Source organism: Passer montanus, unplaced genomic scaffold, assembly GCF_014805655.1.
Source record: "Passer montanus isolate IOZ18808 unplaced genomic scaffold, ASM1480565v1 scaffold4, whole genome shotgun sequence".
Taxonomy (NCBI): domain Eukaryota; kingdom Metazoa; phylum Chordata; class Aves; order Passeriformes; family Passeridae; genus Passer; species Passer montanus.
This window is the reverse complement of record NW_024368818.1, coordinates 15,491,662-15,511,724: the sequence shown is the minus strand read 5'-3', so window position 1 is coordinate 15,511,724 and position 20,063 is coordinate 15,491,662. Positions and strand designations below refer to the sequence as shown.

Sequence of the window (20,063 nt, the reverse complement as noted above, 5' to 3'; positions counted from 1 at the left end):
GAACATTGCTTTTTGCAGCTCCATCATGCTAACTATTTCTGAAGTGGTGCAGTAGCAATTTCAAAGTGCAGTGCTGTATTTTAATAGCCAATTGAGATAGCTATAAAAATTCAGCACTGTGCATTAAGATCATTACTAAATTGCTTCAGCAATACTTACTGATGAGGCAGCTTCAGCAGAACACATTTCATCTTAATGAACTGTGGCTGCAATAGAACAAAAGCAGCAGCTCAGGGAAAGAGAGATGTGCAGGTAGGCTTGGATGCCAACAAACTGGAGATTTTGGTTCAAGGAAAATAAGCTTTGGCTGGTTGCTTTCTGTTTTCAGTGGAGAAAGAAAATAAATCCATCATCTTTGTTGTTGCAATTGCAGTTAAATGGCAGAAGATGGTGTTATGAAATTGTGTCACATCAGACCAAATTCAACCATCTTTGGAGCTAAGCAGATCATTGACATTTCAATTGACAGAATTTTCTGTGCTTGTCCTTTCTGAATTAGGTAGGAATTTTGTATTATTATCCGGTTGCCAAGATTTCATCAGCTCTGAGTAGAGACATCAAAGGGTATGATGTTCCAGTGTAACCTTGTTTTTTATCAGTCTGTCATGAGGTGTTGGCCATTTTGCTGTGGTCAAAGTTACTTCTGAGGTTTTTGCTGTCAGCATGACTTACTAGATTCCCCTGATACTGTCATACTGTCATTGTCACCGTCACAGGTTTAAGTCTAAACTTTTTTCTGCAAATTTGAGAGAAGGAAGATGTAGGCCTTGAGGTTTTTTTGGGTTTGTTTTTGTTGGGTTTTTTTGGGTTTTTTTTTGTTTTTTTTTTTGATTGCTTCCTTTAGAGACAGGACTTATTAATTTCTGTGCTCAGCTGTTGGATAAGTGATGGATGCATCTCCAGCTTTGGTTCATATGGTTTCCTTCTGGGTAACAGTAAAGCAGACCATTTAAAAATTCTGTGCTTGATTTATCCTGTCCTTGTGGAAATGCTTCAAAGGAACCTGCTTTCTAAATGGATTTCCCAGTTACATAATGATCTCCAGCGCGCTGCTGAAAAGTTTTTTAGAACATCTTTTGTCTCAGGCTTGTATGAAAAACTGTGATGTGTGTGTTCTGGGATTCTATTTGACACTGTGTCCTTTTACTCTGTGCAATTTTTAAAAATCCCAAAGACTAAGTGCCTTTTTTTGGTTTGTTGTTTTGGTTTTTTTTTTGTCTATGCCAAGTGTGAGGAAAATTCCCCATGGATCTTGGCCAGCTTCTTTTTCAGTTCCAAAGTTTTCTCCTGACTAAATGTAATACAGTAAGTCTCATAATTTTGTCATTATAGCATGCCTTTGTACTCCTTTTTTCCTCTAGATTGTAAATTTCTGGGTCATCATTTCCCTCCCCGTCCTAGAGCACTGTGTAAGAGTTAAAAGGGGAGTTAGAGAAGATCCCATACATTTTGTCTGCCATTCCCGTTTTCATCAGGAGGACAGGAGGTGCAGCAGACAGTGTAGTGAGTGTTAATTATCTCATCAGTATTTCCAGATACACAATAAATCAAAAGATAGGGAAGGACAGTTTTAGCATCATTTGCTAAAACTACTGGGCTGAGTGTGGAAGAAAACCTTTCTGTAGAGAGGAGGCCAACATAATTTTTCCTCTTTCTTAGTGGAGTAGTGAGAATTTCCTAGGGAGTAGCAGTTTTCTAGGCCTTTTCCTCTACCTATCTGGTCCTTGTTTTAAATTCTTCAGGTAGATTTTAGAGAATTATTATTATGCTTGATCTTTCACCACTTTAATAATAATTTTTAAACAGTTATACGACGATGTTGCTGGAGTCTGATTGACATCCTGACGCAACAGAATATGGGGATTAGCCTGCTGTGTTGAACGCATTCGTTGACACAATATATTTCATTTAGCCTGGGTAGTCTGAAAATCCTCATGTTTCCTTCTTTGGAGGCCTTCATCCTTTTCTGAATATAAAGCCTAATGTACAAATTAGTCACATGAAACTACAGAACAGTAGTATTGTTCAGTGAATTATCTATGTAGCAAGATCTGTCTTCTTGATAGTTTTTATATGTCCAGATCTTTCTCAAGACATCTGCTGTGTGGAAAACGTCAGCAAAATATTGCATTGCTATGAAGAGCACCTTTGAAAGAACAAATAGTATTTAATTAAATTTTTATAGCATGAGGCGCTTTAGCTCTTCATTTTTGTCTCTTCATTTTTCTTGTCTCTTTTTGCCCTGTAATCGTGAGCATGGGCAGACAGTATTTTAAGTCTTCTGAGAAAGACATTACAGATTCTAATCATGGTGGAGAGACAAAGCTGACTGCAGCTTTAGAGATTCAAGTGATATGGTAAATAAAACATCACACTGCAGCCTATTTAAAAATTATTTTAGATTGTCAATATTATTCTTTTGTTTGCACTAGTTGGAAAAAAGAAAGGAAAGAGTTACATTAAGGCATCTCTGAACATCTGAAGGAAATAGCTGTCTTAGAAGTCTAACACCAAAGCGATTAACTGCAATAGTTGTTTATTTGGCTATTTCCAGTCCTTTCTGGACTACCCTAGTTCTTTCTGCAGGTCTGTCATCCTCATTTTGCTTTCAGTATTCCAAATTCTAGATGAAATTTCAGTTATAAAACAAAATAAATAGTATATTAATCAAGTAGAAATCTCCCTATAGTATTTTATCTTTGACTTGCAATTAATTATTTGAGAACATTTGTCCAACGGCTTTGAAGAACTGCTTTTCCTTCATCAGTTAGGGGGTTTTTATTTGTTTTGTGTCTCTAAGCATGATGTTAGAATTCCTAGAAATCACAGCTGTTTTATGTAACACACTGTCTGTGCAGAAGATCATTCTTTGCAATTGGGCTGTCATAAGATATGAGCCCAGGAAGTCCAGGCTCTGGGACTCCAGTGCAAAAATGTTCTGGTTCTGCCTGTATCACATCAGTGATGTGTACAAAGGGCAGCTGAATTTTACATGCAGTGAAGGTTCCTCTGTTGCCAACATGGTGAAATTCTAACAGAAACAAAGTTGAGCTTTGCTGTGTCAGAAGCTTGTGCTCCCTGACACGTAGGCAGCTGCTCTTCAGTTCTTCTTTTGAGTTGGCAGTAAAGCCATTGATTTATGAGAGTATCACTTGTTCTTCTTACCTTGCAGAGACTCATTTAAGATTTTTTTCATTCAGAAGTTCTGCTACTTGGCCCAAGTGCAAGTTGATAAATTTTTCTCAACATTTTGATGTGCTTGGTAGATGAAAAAAATTACTGTGACCTCTTCCAGTACAGATTTTGGCTGTTGTTGAATGAGAAAGGCAAGGAGATAGCTTAATGCTTATATCTTTAGTGGCTAATTTTGGAGAAAATGCAACTCTGAAAGCTTGAAAAAGCAAATTATATCTGTGGAGGAAATCTCTGTGAAACCATAAACACTAGGGAGTATATAAAAAATATTCCAAGAGCACAAAGCTGTGTGTTCATTACCTGGGATGTTGACTTCTGAATTTTGAGTAGTAACTTACATGAACAAATAACACGCCGGCTCTTGGATTCTTTAGGAAAAAGACCTGTCCTATCGTTATTTGTTGATAGGAAGAAACAGTTGCAAAGCAAGATCTTGGAGCTTCATGACACATAAAAAGGGGTATAATGACACAAAAACTCTTTAGGATATGATAAAAGATACGTTGCACAAGCTAAAAGAACAATAGCCCCAAGATATGCTTGACATGTTTATTTTTGAAAGTGGTATTTGCAAATAAGGACACGATAGACTTCTTTCTCAAAACTGTGTTTTGGTTGTTTGTTGTGTTTCTTATGCAAACAATTTGTAGGTTGTCTTATGAAATTAATACAAAGGCATATTGTTCATTGCAACAGAGAGAACTGAAATAAGGAAACAAAATGACAGCAAATAATTTAATAAAATTGTTTATTGTGGCCACTTTTACATTTTATATACTGTAATTGAAAATTAAAATCAATGTAAATGGTAGACCGGGGTAAATCTTATCCCCAGTCTGTAGGTCAGATGTGTATAATTTCTAATTTCAAATTATTATCAAATGTTACAGCCCAAATTTCTGAAAGTTATTTTTAAACTACACTTTTAAATACTACTATGGCAAATCAGATCCCCCTGTGCAATGCAGGATTTTAATTTTAGAGATGTACTTGGCAGTTACAGAGAGAAGATGTGATTGTAGGTGCTTTCAAGGCAAGATGTGAAAAGTGCTTGCCTTTTTGCTGGCATCAGTTCTCACAGAAAGGTCATCTCTTGTAAGGTTGCTGTCATTATCAAAATCAGCAACCAAGGTACAAGATCTCAGCCTCGAATGAAAAAGCTATAGGTCTGGTAGCACTTAGAGAAGCTAGATACTTACACACTCACAGGTCCTGATGCTCTTGATGACAGACCACCAGAATTTATGATGAAATCTAAGTGCTGACAAGGGTCAGGTTTGAACACCTGTGGGGAGAAGGTCAAGTGAAAAACTGGAAAGATGAAGCAGAAAATACATCCTAATTGAAATGAACAAGAGGAGCCAAGGGACTGTGGAGCCATCAGTAGTATATTTTTAGAATCTCAGAAGAATATTTGAAAAAGTAGGAAATCTCTTTATAAGCATCTAGGAAAAGGTTGAAGAGTAATGATTATTGTAAATCCATGGTGGCTCCGACATTGGTGAGGGAGAGAGAATGATGCATCTGACTCCAGCTTATCAGAAGGCTAATTAATTACTTCATTATGCTATACTATGTACCTTGCATCTAAACTGAATCTGCCACACACTCACTCTGCACACAACTGCACAGAACTGCACTCATCTCCTGATTCATGTCGTGACTGTCTCGTGACAGTCCGACACACACGCTGTCCTGGCCCTGATAGGCCAAGGAAACAAAACTTCCTCACTTTGGATAAACAGTCTGCATTCTACTGCATTCTACTTTGGCACAACACAGGCACAGCAAGTGATAAGAATTTTGTTTTCCCTTTCTGATATTCAGAGAATGTGAATCCTAGAAATATTCCTAGGAATTGTGCCTGGCTTTTCTCTATGAAGAGAAATGTGGCAACAAATGATAACTAGAAGAGACCATACTTCTCTTCTGTTAGATTTCCTCTTTTTTCTCAGATGACTCCATGTTCTGGGAGGGTTCAACACTGAAAGTGGTCTGAAAATGCAAAAATGTAATTGAGCCGGGTCAACTGCAAGGTGCTTTCAGCAGAAATAACCACATATCTGCTAAAGAGCACTAACATAAAACTGTAGGAAAATAATCATGTGGAAGAGTAGCTAGAACTTTGTTAGCTGTGACATTTTGTCTCTAGCACATCCTGCTTTGATGAAACATTCAAATGCTATATTTGGTTTTATAAATTGAGGTATGGTTTATGAAGACATAGGAGCATTGCTTTCATCCTCTACAGGTAAAGCTTTGAGCTCTGTACTTCAAGAAGGGTGTATGCCAGCTGGAGAGACTCCAGGGGAAAGCTGTAAAAATGATCAGAGATTTAGAAAGCCTGTCCTACAATGAATAAATGAGTGATCTGAAGCCATTTATCTGAAATACAAAAGACTAAGTGGGAGGTGGGGGGCAGTTTATCAGCACCTGATAGCAATCTTGCCTTGCAGCGCATCTTTGAAGAGTGCTTTTGCTCTCTGTGTTCCCTAGGGAGGGTGTGAAACAAAATATAATGGATAAATAACAAACAAGATTTGTACTAGATGTAGAAGTGAGGATTGTGATTACCAGGGAGGACATCAGTTCTGTAGCATGGGAAATACCTGGCTATGCCAGATAGCCATTTGTTAGACAGAGTGCAATTGCAGTTGCTTCTACCTCCGATTGAGAAGAATAATGATCCATTGAGCTTCTTCCTGTCCCAAGATTCATAACAAAATTTTCTCATTTCATTATACTTTGAAGACAAAGAATAGTCATGGGGCTATTTAAGTTCTCCATCTGCAGAAATGAAGAGGCTGTCTTCCAGACAAAAAAATATGTCCTTTGCCTGTCCTCAACAGTAATTTTATATTTTTCATTTCCATCTTTTTTTGTTTTAGGAAGGATAAAACATTTTAGAAAAAACTTCTGTCTATGGGAAAATAATAATGAATATTAGAACAGATAATCTAGTATCTTAATCTGCATTTCTCTGTCTTTTCAAATTTTCTGTTGCTCAAGGCAGGATCATGCTTTAGGAACAATTTGATCTGGTGGGTGGATGATTCTTCACAAAAGGGTGTTTTCACAGCATGTTTCAGTATTTGGAGGCTGGTAAAAACTTCTTTGTTTTGGACTGCGTCTAGTCTTTTAATGTTATGTCTTGACTTCATATAAACAGTTTTGTCCAGCTCCAATCAGAGCTGAATTTCTTTGCACCTAAAATCAGTCTTGTAGACTTCGGATGAGTCTTACTGGTATGAATCTTTTCATCCAAATAGCTGCCTAAATTTTCCAAACGGGGCCCAGAAATGGCCTGTGAATAAATCAAAATGTTAGTACATTCATTCTTTCCCCCAGGGTTTCATATTTCATTGGAAATGCTGCGCATATAGTTCCCAGAGACTGACCTCCACCCTGGCTCTGGCATTGCAGGAAAGTTCAGTGTTTATTATTAGTTGAAATAGCTGATAGAAAGGCCACGTTAATATTCCTCCTAGCTGGAAACCCTCAAGGGACCAACAGCAGGGTCTTGTGTTATGCTATATCTCATTAAGAGGAAACTCTTACTCACAGAAAATCTGTAGTGTTTTCTCAGGCTTGAACAACCATATTTTCTAAGTGTTATACTCTGCATTTCAATTCTGCTAAGCACAAGTTCCTAGAAAATCTTTAATGGTCTAGGACCTGTCTGAAAAAAAATCTGTAATTCTGCTTCAAATGTGAGTTCACATTCTCTTTTTAGTTAGGTATGCTAGAATGCAATTCCCTTTGGAAATATTTGACATAATTTCTGAGAAGTCATGGAATCATACAACGATTAAAGAATATTTTGGGTTGGAAGGGAGCTGTAAAGGTCATCTACACCCAGCCTTCTTGCAATGATCAAGGACATCTTCAACTAGACCAGGCTTCTCAGACCCCCGTTGAACATACCCCCATTCTTGATGGGGCATCATCCAGTGGTGGGGCATCCACAGCTTCTCTGGGCAACCCGTGCCTCACCCTTACAGTAAAGAGTTTGTATCTTTTTCAAATCTACCCTCTTTCAGTTTAAAGCCATTATCCCCTGGCCTGTCACTAGAGGTCCTGTCCTCATCTTTCTTAGAAAGGCACAAGTGTCTGACTTAACTGATTTTACTTTGTGAGAGTATAGGGTACTTCTCACCAGCAAATAAAACATTTTTGCTTCACTTTGCTTCCTAGAGTGCTGCAAGACATCACCATCAAAAAACTGAACTAAGGGACCAAACTGCAGTTTCAGAGAAACAAAAAGAATCAAAGCGAAGTGCAATGACTCATGAATCCATTTTCAGAGTGTCTTTGCCTTATTACTTCTATTCAATAAGCACCATCTATTTTCCTTCTCTGTATCATTTATATACCTGTTCAGCTTTTAATATCATGGCTCCATAAATTGCCCTACATAAAAAAGCAAAATTACATGTATATTTGTGCCTTTATTTCTCTCTGTGTTTTTAAGAAGGAAGTAACTGAATGGATGACAGATTGATTATTTACAGGTTGATTGCAAATAGATAAGAGGCTGCAAGATGAACTTTGATTTCATTTTGTATTTTCAAGCTTCAACATAATTGACAGAGAGATTTTCAATAAAGTATTTCTGCTCAGCTTTGCAACAGGGATGTGAAGATAAATGTTGAATTTCTCTCATCAGATGGAGGACAAATAAAAGAAATTGATGAGTCTATCCCTGGCATGTATGGTTTTTAAACAGATCCCAAACTGACAGACTGCTCCTTCTGTCTCCATTTTATTGGCTACAAATTATTAAATATTTGTCTCAAAGAATCATTCAACTTAGCAGAGAACCAGCTATATTAATTTAAAGATATATCACCTAATGTTGTACAAAGCAAAAAGCATTTCTCCCTGAATTGGAATATTTTTCTCCTGTGTCAAGTCTGTAGATTTCAAAAATGAATCTACATCAGAAAAAAAAATATGACAGGAAAAGCAGAGATTTACATAGTACAAAGACTAAAAAATTAACGTCTCACCAAAAAGTAAAAACTACTTTAAGGCAGATCTTGATGTGCTCATCTACAGTAACATGATTTTCATTTGCATTATTAGGAGATTAAATACCTTGTTCTGCTGTCAGTAATTACAGTAATTTGTGCAGAAAATGGCATAGGTACTATTTGTTAATGACTGGCAAACTGTGATAGCCTGTCAGCATAAATTTGGTTCCTACACCTGAAACAGCTGGTGTGTTTTGTGCACGGAAAGGGAACCATGTTTCAGGATTTGAACCCCAGTTAATATATAATGTGAAAACAATAGGGGTCTTCTCATTGCAGTTGCTCCAGGTGTCTGTAACTGCTTGTCTCTTGGCACTGCAGAGGAGCCATGCCCTGTTACTTTTTCTCTGTGCTCAAACATTATGTGTCCAAATTTATGAAGCATCGGGAATTGAATAAGGTCAAGTGAACTTTAAGAGCATGAACAGTGGGTGAAAAGAGAAAAAAAGCCTCCAAGGTTTTGTTGAATTGTCTATGGAAGAGAGGAGACAGGGAAAGGGGACTTCTCTTGGTTTTACACCAATGAGAACAACATCTGCCATGCTGATCCCATTTCCATATACTTGTCTTTTAAATTAAAACCTTAGAGAGCTGGTTGATTATCGGCTACATAATAATGGAAAATGGCATTTTTAACAGAAAATACAGTTAAAATAAATGTGGCTATAAGGGCATATTTATGGTAATGAGGCTAATTGCCTTAAAAATTTGAAGAAAAAGTGGGACAGTAGAGATAATTTGATTTACCCCTTCTTTCAACCTGTATGCATTAACTATACTCTAGGTTAGACATTCTTACAATGCACACAAAGCTGGTTAAATACAATGTTCTCAAGCCTTGTGCTTCTCTGAAAGCACAAGGTTTTATATTTGATTCTCTAGTCAGGAAATAGATTAATAATACCAGTGTATCTTTCAGAATGCAAAATTGCAGAAATACTGAATAAGCATTGTTATTACACCATTTTCTTCCACTGTGGATCTGGCTTAGCTCTCAAGAGCCTTTCAAACCTTTGAGTGTTAACTTCTCTTTCTCTCCCTCAAGCTTAGGAGAGAAGTTTTATTTTTTCCTTTCCTCCCCATAGGACTTGTGCTGTAAAGGTATATTTTTTAATTGATTCTTTTTCAGGTGCATTACTAGCCTAAACAACCATTTCTGTCATACTCACTTCAGCTACTTGTTCCTGTCCCTGTATCTTTCCTTCTTCCCAAATCCTTCAACTTGAGTTTGCAGGGCAGCAGTGATGACCTTGCTGAGCTCTCCGTAGGAGTCACAGATCTATAATGAGGGGCCAGGTACAAAAGTGTGGTGCCTACAAAGGGGACATATGAACCCAACGCCATCCTCATCTGCCAGCTCCTACTGCTGCCATATCTGTGGATGATGGTCAATATGCACCTGGTTTGTGATTCAGGTTAATTTGGCTTGGTTTTCATGCCATTTTCAATTTGCCATTTGGCTAGAACATTTTCATGGCTAACACAAGGCAGGCAGTGGGAAATAAGGCAAGGAGCACATCCGTTTTCTCTTTCAGCATTAGTGAGTTTTTAGGTCAGCATATGACAGTTTTAAAAATGCACCACGCAACTTTCCACCTGGCTTTTTTTGCTGCTAATTAGGAGACAACTGGCTGCTTAAAATCATGGAATGGTTTCGACTGGAAAGGACCCTAAAAAATCATTGCATTCTGTCCTACTTGCTGTGGGCAGTGACCTTCCACCAGCTTGCTGAAAGCCCAGCCTGGCTGTGAACACTTTCCCAGGATGTCTTCTTCATCTGTAGTCTGGCATAGCCCAGTTGGTTTTTGCCCAAGTGAATGAGAGGGGGTGAGGATGGGATTAAAAAAACCAAAAGAAAACAAAAAACCTCTTGTCAAGAAAAATGCCGGTAACATAGAAAAAAAAAGTATGTGGAAAAAAAAAATGGAGTATGACTGCCTTTAGCAGTCCTTTCATATCACATTCAGGCACACAGGCCACTTATGCTGTGTTTAACATTATTCCCTGCAAGATATAAATGATCCTGTCACCAGGCAGGCAGCCAGATGATGTCTACCCTGATCAAAAATTCTGGTTTTTAGTGCCTCTGGATCTGAGGATTATTTGTCCTTGTGGCGCACCAAAAGTACACAAAAAGCTTCCTGCATGCAAAGGAAGTGACCATTCATTCAGTTCAGTTGTAGGCATATGGACAAGTGAGAAGAGAGAGGCATATAAAAAACTTCAGATATAAGCAGCTAATCCTGTTCCTAAGTGGCAGATCTTGGGTTTTTCTGTTTCAAAACACTAATCTTCACTTTCTAAAAAACCTAATTTGACTGGTCTTAACATGAAATGTTTAGACTTGGTGTATCGTGTGTTTATTTCCAAAAGAATCAAACCCCTTGCTATAATCACACCCCTTGGAGTGTCAGTATATGTCAAAAATGAAATAATTTTCTTTTTCTTGCACTTATGCTGGTAAAATTGTGACAGTGTAGTTTAATGTGGTTTTCAGTGAACTAGAATCCTCATTAATGCTTTAAAAATCAGATTATTGTGAATAATTATGAAAATTCCCTGATCTTTTCAAGTCAAATTGTATTCTTAAGAATTACTGCTATGCAATTAGGGTGCTTCTTGTTGTCTATGCTTTCTGGGAATTTTATTCCTCATTAATTTGAATAAATGTAAAAATATAAACACAGTTCAAATGAGGCTCTAAGTGTATTTTCCTAACTTAGTGTTTCCTTTCTTTTCTGCTACATCTGAGAAGAATGTATCTTTATGGATAAATATATGCAAGCAAAAAATAATGGAAAAAACATCAAACTGCAAAATAATATAAAAGAAGGGATTGTTTTCATTTGCTTGTTGGAGAACTTTTTTACAAATTCCTACAAATAGCAGTGTAATTTAACAAGATGTGTTTTCAAGGCTTTGTGAAAGATTATAGAAAGACAGCTTTACTATTATGGTGATGTAAACCAATGCTTTATCTACTATACCCACAGCATGATTGTTTTTAAACATACACTCACTGCCTTGCAGCTTTATTAACATTTGCATCATAATCTCAATTTCCCATCATTTCCTTTCTGGCTATAAGTGTAAAGGATTTCTTTTAAGCCTAGGAATGGAACACTGAGAACAGATTTCTTTCCTTTCTTTTCTCTTTCTCTCTCTCTCTCTTTCTCTCTCTCTCTTTCTCTCTCTCTCTCTCTCTCTTTCTTCCTCCCTTCCTCACTTTCCTTTCTTTCCTTCTTTCTTTCTTTCCTTCCTTTCTTCTGTAATCTTTGATTTCAATGCCCTAAAAATGAAAACATAGTAGGAAAATTGTTGAACTTTTTTTTATATTTGCTTATGAGGTTACAGCTGAGCAACTCAGCAACAAAATCCCTGAAATATCCAGATTATTTTTTTCCATATTCTTGACTCTTGTGTTTCTGACTTTTATGGGCCTCAGATGGCGTTGATGAACCCTGTGTCCAAAGGGAAGATGTAATATTTTGCATTCCTATTCCCCCAGCAGAAGAGCAAGCTCAGAAAATACTGTGGTGGGAAGGTTCTCCAGGACATCTCAGCAGGAAGCTGTTTTGGAACAGATGTAAGGAACTGTAGTTAGCAGCATGGTAGCCAAATTTTAAAAATTACATATGCTGAAAACCTGCTTAGATATTCTCAATCAAAGGTATGGAAATCAGCCTGCCATCCCTCCATCACCAGATAGCAACTACCACCACAGTCTCTCCTCTGAGTTCTAGCTGGCTGCCATTTTTCCAAGCCCTCAGTCCTTCAGAGAACTTTGTGATAGTATGAATGTACATATGCAGCAGTGTCTTGAAGCCATTTTAATCTCAGTGAGATCAATATCTGTGCTTTCATCAAGAATCAAGGACACATTTCTGCACATTATTGTACTAGGCTGCGCAGCAAGTTTGTGTTACTATAATGTTTTAAATGTCAATGATCTTTGTTGTTTTAATTAAATCAAGAGTAGTTAAAATTAGAACAAACTATACTATTCTAGTTTACTTTGAAAATTTGAATTCGCAGAGCTAAAAATTCATAAAGGCAAATAAGATGAAAAATTTTGCTGTTTAATTTCTGTTAAAACCTCAACCAAATTCTGTCTCCATACAGAATAGTATCAGTGATCATTTGCAAGAATTCTCCTTGCCAGCTGTATAATCCCAGCTGCCATGCAGCCATAGCCTCTGTGTTAGCACACTGGCCGTACTCGGTGGGAGTGCTGTGTGTGCTGCTCAGTTTGATCCTCAGCAGAGGCTGTGCTGAAATCTGGCATCCCTATTGCTTCAGTGGAATGGAGAGGTGATGCACTGGGAGCTAGAGTGTAGGGATTAATGAAAACAATAACTATAAAAATGGCTGTGGGCAGGAACAAAGGAAATGTGTAAAAACAGTTGGTTAAATACCTGAAGGCACAAATATATAATGATACACAGTATAAGGGGAACAATAATTTTCACTTTGTGTAAGGTGGTTTTGGACAATATTCTTCTTACCTAGTGGCACTGTATATCATTTATATTCTGTCTGACATCAACTGGGAAATAACCTGAAACACTAGATATTTCTGAAAGAAAATGTCAAAACAATAAGGGAGATGCTTGAAGTTTTTAACCCAAGGCCATTAGAAAGAAACACCAGATAACAACATGCTGTGTTAGATGTCTAGGGACTTGGGCCTTCTTTGTGGTCTAGGCTGTTATCCAAGTGTTAGTTACAAAAAGAGCCCTCTGAAGTGATCTGGGAGCAGGGTCTGAAACAAGATTTAACAATGGCAATGAAATTAGACAGCTTTTAAATATGTTATGAAGATTAGTAAAAGTTTTATGAATCATACCATATTTTAGATTGACTTTTTCATCCACAGAACAAAATGTAGTCAAATTTTATTCACATAAGTCCTTGTGGCATAAGATGTCACATGCATCAGGCGTAAGAATTGCTATAAGAACTCACTCAAATAAATTGATATTTGACTCTACTGCTACAACATGAAGGAGATGAGATAAAGTGACTTCATATACTTGGGATTAATAGTTTCTCAAGAACTGATTCATAGGATGACAAAGAAAGAGCTCTGTAGAGGAAGATTGGTCCCTCTTTGTAACATTGTATAATTGTTGTGACACCAGCTTTAATTTTTATTTTGTGATGTTGTGGTTTTTTTTGTATCCAAATAAAAGAGGAATCTGCTGTCAATAATGAACAATAGTCATAAGTCACAGCTATAACAAGTGTATTAATTGTCCACAGTTGTGAGGTGTTATTGTAAATACATGCTATATGTGTCCTCCAGGAAAGCTGAAACTGGCAACAGGAGGCTTGAGCAAAGGGCATAGGGAGACATTCCCTGGTACTCCTTGGTTTATAATTAACCTTTTTATAGTTTGTTTACTCATATAAACTGGACATAACAGTGCTGCCTGTCAAAACAAGTCAATCATTATATCAGTCAAAGCATTCTATATTACCCATGTTCCTTTCCTCCCTGCAAGTGGAATTTGATTAATTAGAAACCTGGATTGGGCCTCATTGTTACAGGTCTGACAGTTTTGACAAGCTACATCTTTTGTTGCTGTGTTGTAGAAGTGGCTGGCCCTGGAAAGGAGGTACCTCAGCTTGGGCTTTTCATTGCCGTGTCCAGTTATTTGCAGGAGCGTGGTTGATGTGTGATATGCCACAGAGCAGGCAGGCTTGCGGGGTCAGGGAAGGGCCTCAGTGGGGCAGCTTGCTGGGAGTCCTTTCTGGTGATACTTTCTGTTTTGCTGCATGAAACAGTTTGTTAAAATCTGAATGCTCTGGAGCAAATCTGAGTGCTCTGGAGCAAATCAGTTTGTTTCACACCTTTAGAAAATAAATGTGGCAAAAAGCAACGAGAGAATGTATAGCGAGGGGTAGTGACATTTATTCATTAATTCTCTCAATAAGTTAGCCATTGATGATCTTCCTTTCATGTATTTTATTCACTCTCTGTTTCATCCACATCCCCCAGGGTGCATGTGCTGGGGAGGTCTGGATCACTTGTGTGTGACACAAAGGACATGGGACATCAAACCCTTACCACATCTCGGCATTTTCTTGATTAGCAATCAGGAACTGACAGATTTTTGGATAAATTATTTATACCCTCTAGGAGTCTACTGTTGTTATGGGTTGTGCTTTATACTAAACACTCCTTTCTTCAGTCTCTACGCCACAAGGTGGCTGCTCATCTGCTGATTTTTTTCATTTAGTAAACACACATTTTTATTGATGTGATCTGCTTCCCTGTTAGGCTTACAGGCAAGAGAATGGCAGATGTCACATGCTGCAATCTTGCTGCCAACATCCCACTGTCATAGTGGAGGGTCTTCTGCTGGCAAGACACCTGTTCAAAGGTCTTACAGCGTCCAGACATTCTGTCCAGGCTTGACAGAAATTACTCATTTTGATTTTTATTGCTTGAATTGCTCTGTACTGTCAGTACATGTGATTTCTCTAACCTTTGGTATTTCTTATAGTATTTACATTCCTATTCTCATTCATTTTGTTTGTTAATATGATAATATTTCTGTTGAAAGTCCTGTGCCTGTTGTGGTTTCACTAAGTCTATGCTCACAGGTCGGTTATGAGGTAAGGTGTACTGTGGTATAGCCAGGAATTAGGAATTACCTGTTTTATGTCTCTAAAGCACACTGTTTTGATTAACTACCTGAAAATCAAGCACTTTTTAACTCTATTTTAAGGTTATTACTTAAATTATGCTTTCTTTGGGTTCTCCTTATTGGGAGATGTGAAACTCATGTTGGATTTGTCTTTTAAAATCCTCACTCTGTTTGCTGATGTAAATTAAGCTTGGTTCTCTGTGTAGGATAGCAAAATGCAACATCCATTTTTGGCATTCTGGCTGAGTTTTCTTTAACTTCACTTCTCATTAGAAATCTGACAATACATAGCTGCAGTTGTTCTTTTAGCCTCCCTCTCTGCTACTGCAAAGTGGTATGCCTGCAGTGTAATTAACCCCACTGTGTCTTTAACAGAGGTTTTATTACTTTTAATTATTATTTATTTTTATTAGTCAAACTTTGCTGGACTAATGGGGAGTCTCCAAGCCTCTTTTACTAGAAAAATAGTTAGAACATATTGTTTTACTAATATGGTGATATATTTAAAATGTATCTGCTATGGCAAATAATGCAAAATAGATGTAAATAGCCAAATATGTTAACATGTTCTTGCTAATAATCCCAGGAAAAGATATTACTAAATATCTTCAACTTATTAATAGTAAATAGTAGTTTTCTGCAGTTTCCGCTTTTAGTGGAATACCTTTTGTCCCTGTCCCTTTTCCTCTTTCTGATACCAGAAAAATCTGCTTTTTCATGGGATTATTGCACATTACTATTCACAGAATCAGTGATTGGTATTTGTGGAAACCAAAGGCAGATTAATTTTACAAACAAATTTTACAAATTCAGTGGAAATGAAAGGAAATTAGGTTTGACTCAACTTCCCTAGTTTACTGGTTGAGTTAGTCTTACAAGGGCCTATCATTTTCAGTGATTTTGAACAAAGATGAGTTTGACTTGGATGTGCACCAGTGTTAAATCCAGTTCTCACTTTTTCCCCTCTTAAAGTAGTCTCTTCTTTACTGAACCACAGAAACATGGAATGGTTTGGGTTGGAAGGGATCTTTAAGTTCCAAACCTGTTACTTATTAGCATTAAATCAGGTTGTTCAAGGGCCCATTCAACCTGGCTTTGAACATTTCCAGGATGGGGCATCCACAACTTTTCAGGGCAGCCTGTGTCAATGCCTCACCACCATCATCATAAAACATTTCTTCCTCAACTCCATTCTGAATTTATTCTCCATCTAGTTCCTGTTGTGAGGAATTTGAGCACTCTCTCCAAGATCAGCTGTTTCTATGAAGCGGATTGTATGTCAGCCAAAGAGGAAGTGATAACTCCTGATCTGTGTTCTGATGGAAATGTTTTCATAACCAAAGGAATCAACAAGAAAAAGGTTCTGCAATCAAATATGCTGCTTTATGAAAAATACCATTTAGAAAACATACCTTGTTCCATTGTTTGAATGATTCTCTGCTTTTAAAACAGAGTAAGAATCTGATATAAACACTAACTTGATGTAGTGAGTGACCAGAGATGCACACCAGGGTTGAGCACATCTTTCCAAAGTGTTTAAACAGAAACCTTCAGTCAAAATGAACTCAGATTGTGAACTTCATAGCACTGATCTTCCCACTCACCTCTTCCCACATCCAGATCCCAGCTTTTCAGAAACCAAAAGGATGATTCACCTCATCTCTTTCACATGTCTTGTTGAGATGAGATGAATCATACTTTAAAAGCTCTTAATGAATTTTCATTTATCATACAGGTAGTATAAACGATAACTGTAGTTGTCTGATGTCATTTGGCCATATGAATCCTACCCAAAAGTTTTTGTGGAGTATACTTTCCATGTGCCCTAGCAATTAGCAGAAGTAATTTAAATAAAATTAAATGGGGCATTGTTCCATTCCCTGTTCCTTCCAAGAAGAAATCTTTTAAAGAAGGCAAGTATGATTAAGCAGTGAAATTAAATCATTATTGATTGACATGGAAATTTTTTCTCTTTCTCAGTTTTCTTTACTACCCACTCTCCTTTTGCTCCCCTCAGTATTACCCCATCTTGTTCTGCTCTTCTAAACCTTTGTATAATCACTGCTGGTTATTTGGATGCCCAAAGTCAGACCTTGCTTACAAATGGAGTGCAGCCCTCGTATTGTATCACATCTAAATTTTATGTAAACTGTAGTAGAAAAAGTTATATCTTCCATTATTTTAAGCTTCACTTTTGCAATGGGAGCAGCCTGTGTTGGTGCTTTTTTGTTTGACAGTTTCATACATACATTGTGCTGCAACCATGCAAACAGCAAAGCAAGCCCCCACTCAGCACTGCAGAAAATGCAGGTGGTTGTCTTGGCTACTACTTGCTTGTGTTGCAGCAGGACCAGGCTCAGTTAGGATCCACCTTGTGCAAGGTGCAGACCAGCTGTGTGTGCAGAAATGGCCCTGCCCTTTACACCTGTACAGTGCCAGTAAAGGGGACAGGAGGTGATGGGAGTGCACCACAACCTATTCTTCCCATGGTCATGCCCTAGGTGAGCAGTGGGGCTGAGGAAAGCCCTCTGGCTGAGATCTAGCCCACTCACTTGCTCCCACCAGCATTCTGGAATATTCTCAGATCTTTACTGGTAGAAGCCTATACAGATGGGGTTTAGATCATATTGATTATAATTACGTCACCATGAAATATTATTCAGTCATTGTTCCTTGTCCATAACTAGTGTTTTAAAGAAAATTTACATATTTAATGTTTTATTAGAATATCTTTTCTCTTCTTTGATAGCAGTCCCAGGAAAAAATCCTTCCCTGCTGAAAAAATCATGATCTTTTTATCCGTGTACTGATAGTAGCACATAAATAAGAGTGATTGCCAGCTTTAGCTGGAAATTCAATAAAGCTTTCTTTTAATTACCCTATACTTCTGAATTAACTTCATGTGCATTGTTAATAGTCAATTAATTAAGTACTGTTTCAATGGAGATATAAATTCAAAGGTTTCTTTTTGTAATTTACTGGTGTGGCACATTCCATTAAGTAGTCCATTATGGTACCTGACCTCACATCTTTTTTGAAGCTACAATAATGATCAAGTGAAAATAATGGGGGAAAAAATTTAAATATTTAATTCACTCAAAACCTTCCCTTATCTCTGTACTCATACAGCTGCTAAAAATGTTGTGTGCATTAAATATACATTGTCCCTTAATTTTTATTGCCCTAGCAGTGTCCCTTTTGAGTTTGTGATGAAATGCCAGATTTCAGGCAACTCACTTTTTACTACTGCATTTTACTGCTCAGGCTACAGCAATTATCAACAGGTTTCTTTTAGGAATGAGTGAACAGCATAGATTTCATAGAGAAAACTAGTGATTGCTCTCTAAATAGATATAACTGTTTTTCTGTTCAGCTATAAGAGAAATCCGTAGTTGGAGCAATAATCTTAGCAGGGTATTGTCAGAAACAGCTTCTCTGTTCAAATGAGCTCCCATTAGCTACATAATCTCTGAAAAATTAGCTGTATGAAGTTAATTTTTATGGAAATAAAGCATAGTAATTTCTGTCTTTTCTTTGATTGAGAGATAAAAATGTTCATAAAATCAAAGCAATGTTTTCTTGTATGTGCAATGTTTCAGAGGGTAAGAAATATAGGAAAAGGGGAAAAGGGTCTTTTTTTCTTCCCCCAACATCTATTTATTTTGCCTTCCTTTAACCATATTGGCATGTATTATTGACATTGTTACAAAGTTTGTGTCTGAGTGTTTATCTAGAAATGTCACAGATCACTGAATAGAAGTTCTATATCTACAATGGACTATTGCTTTCTTCGTATCCATAGCCACAGATCTGTGTCCTAAGAATAAAACCCACACTTTAAATCAAACATCTACATCTTTTCACTTCTGTTTTCACTGACCCTTCACTGTGGTACTACATGAACTTGCAAAACCTGTGCTAGACCTCTCCAAGTATTTTTCAAATTGTGTGGACAATCAGAACACCTTTTATTTTGTTCTGATATATGGTGATATATTTTATAGCAATATTTAACAAAATAAACTCCAAGTTTCAATGTTTTAATGCTAATCATGGAAAGCTGAGCCATAATTTCTTGATGTAGGCTGCACTGGACCCCAGTGAAGAGGGTGTATAGAATTGTCACTGGTTCAATTACTTTTGTCTCTACCTTTCTGTAATTGTAAATGGCAAAGCATTTCCTTGCTTTAGTTCTGTCCCTGAACTTTCAGGGAAAGTGAGAGTATGTTATTTGTATTTCTGAAAAAAATACTCAAAGTTTACATTGTATATGCTACTTTTCCACTTCTTTTTAGCATTATATGTTGTATTGCTAATGTTTTGTTTGCAATATCTTTTCCAGGTCTAGGATTCAGTATTGCAGGAGGGGTGGGAAACCAACACATCCCTGGGGACAACAGCATTTATGTCACTAAGATTATTGATGGGGGAGCTGCACAAAAAGATGGGAGATTGCAGGTTGGAGACAGACTTCTTATGGTAAGTATGAAAATTTTAAATTCCATTTATTTAGCTGAAAATTATTTCATAGAAGGACTTTCATTCACCATACATCTTTCTGGAGGTAGCCAAAACAACTGCTAAAATAATTGTATTTCCATCATCTTCATTTTGCCCATTTTTAAAATATTTTTCTGATACTGAAGTTAAAGAAATCATTCCTCTGGAAAACTAACATTTTATGAAGGCAGTGTATTATATACTTTGACAAACTTTTCACAGAGAAGAGAATAAAAGACTTATGCACGTAAGCAACAAGTGAAAATAGACCATAAAACTTAAAAGATGTTAGACAAAGTGTTTACTAAGGTAGTACTGATTCTACTGTTTGTTGTACACAAATTGAAAGCTGTCAAAACATGACAGTAAATGACTCCCATGTAGCAACTCTCAATGGACTACTACTTACATTTTAGTACCTGTAGGAAGGCTTTATCTATATGTTCCATATAGATGTTTAAAAAAACCCCAAGCATTTTCCAAATTTTCCCTTGAGGAAGTGTATTCTTCTGATGGAGCTCAATTCAGGAAATTCATCCTGGTCTGTGCCATGCTGGTTCATTGGTCCTTATCAATAACACTTTCCCACTCACAGAGTTTAATTCAACACTGAGGGGGAAATCCTGACCCTGGTGAATGAGGACAAGTTAATCTATGTCAAGTTGTATTCATGTCAGTGCAT

The 20,063-nt window shown here is 37.2% G+C and overlaps 1 protein-coding gene across 28 annotated transcripts in view; it reads left to right on the top strand.

Moving 5' to 3' along the window:
• Window positions 1-20,063, top strand: part of DLG2 (discs large MAGUK scaffold protein 2) — a 982,417-nt gene that overhangs the window by 687,302 nt on the left and 275,052 nt on the right. For all 28 annotated transcript variants that reach the window (XM_039718578.1, XM_039718592.1, XM_039718586.1 and 25 more), the window contains one exon: window positions 19,224-19,360. In XM_039718578.1, the coding sequence (XP_039574512.1) occupies window positions 19,224-19,360 (137 nt within the window). The remainder of the gene's footprint in view (window positions 1-19,223; window positions 19,361-20,063) is intronic.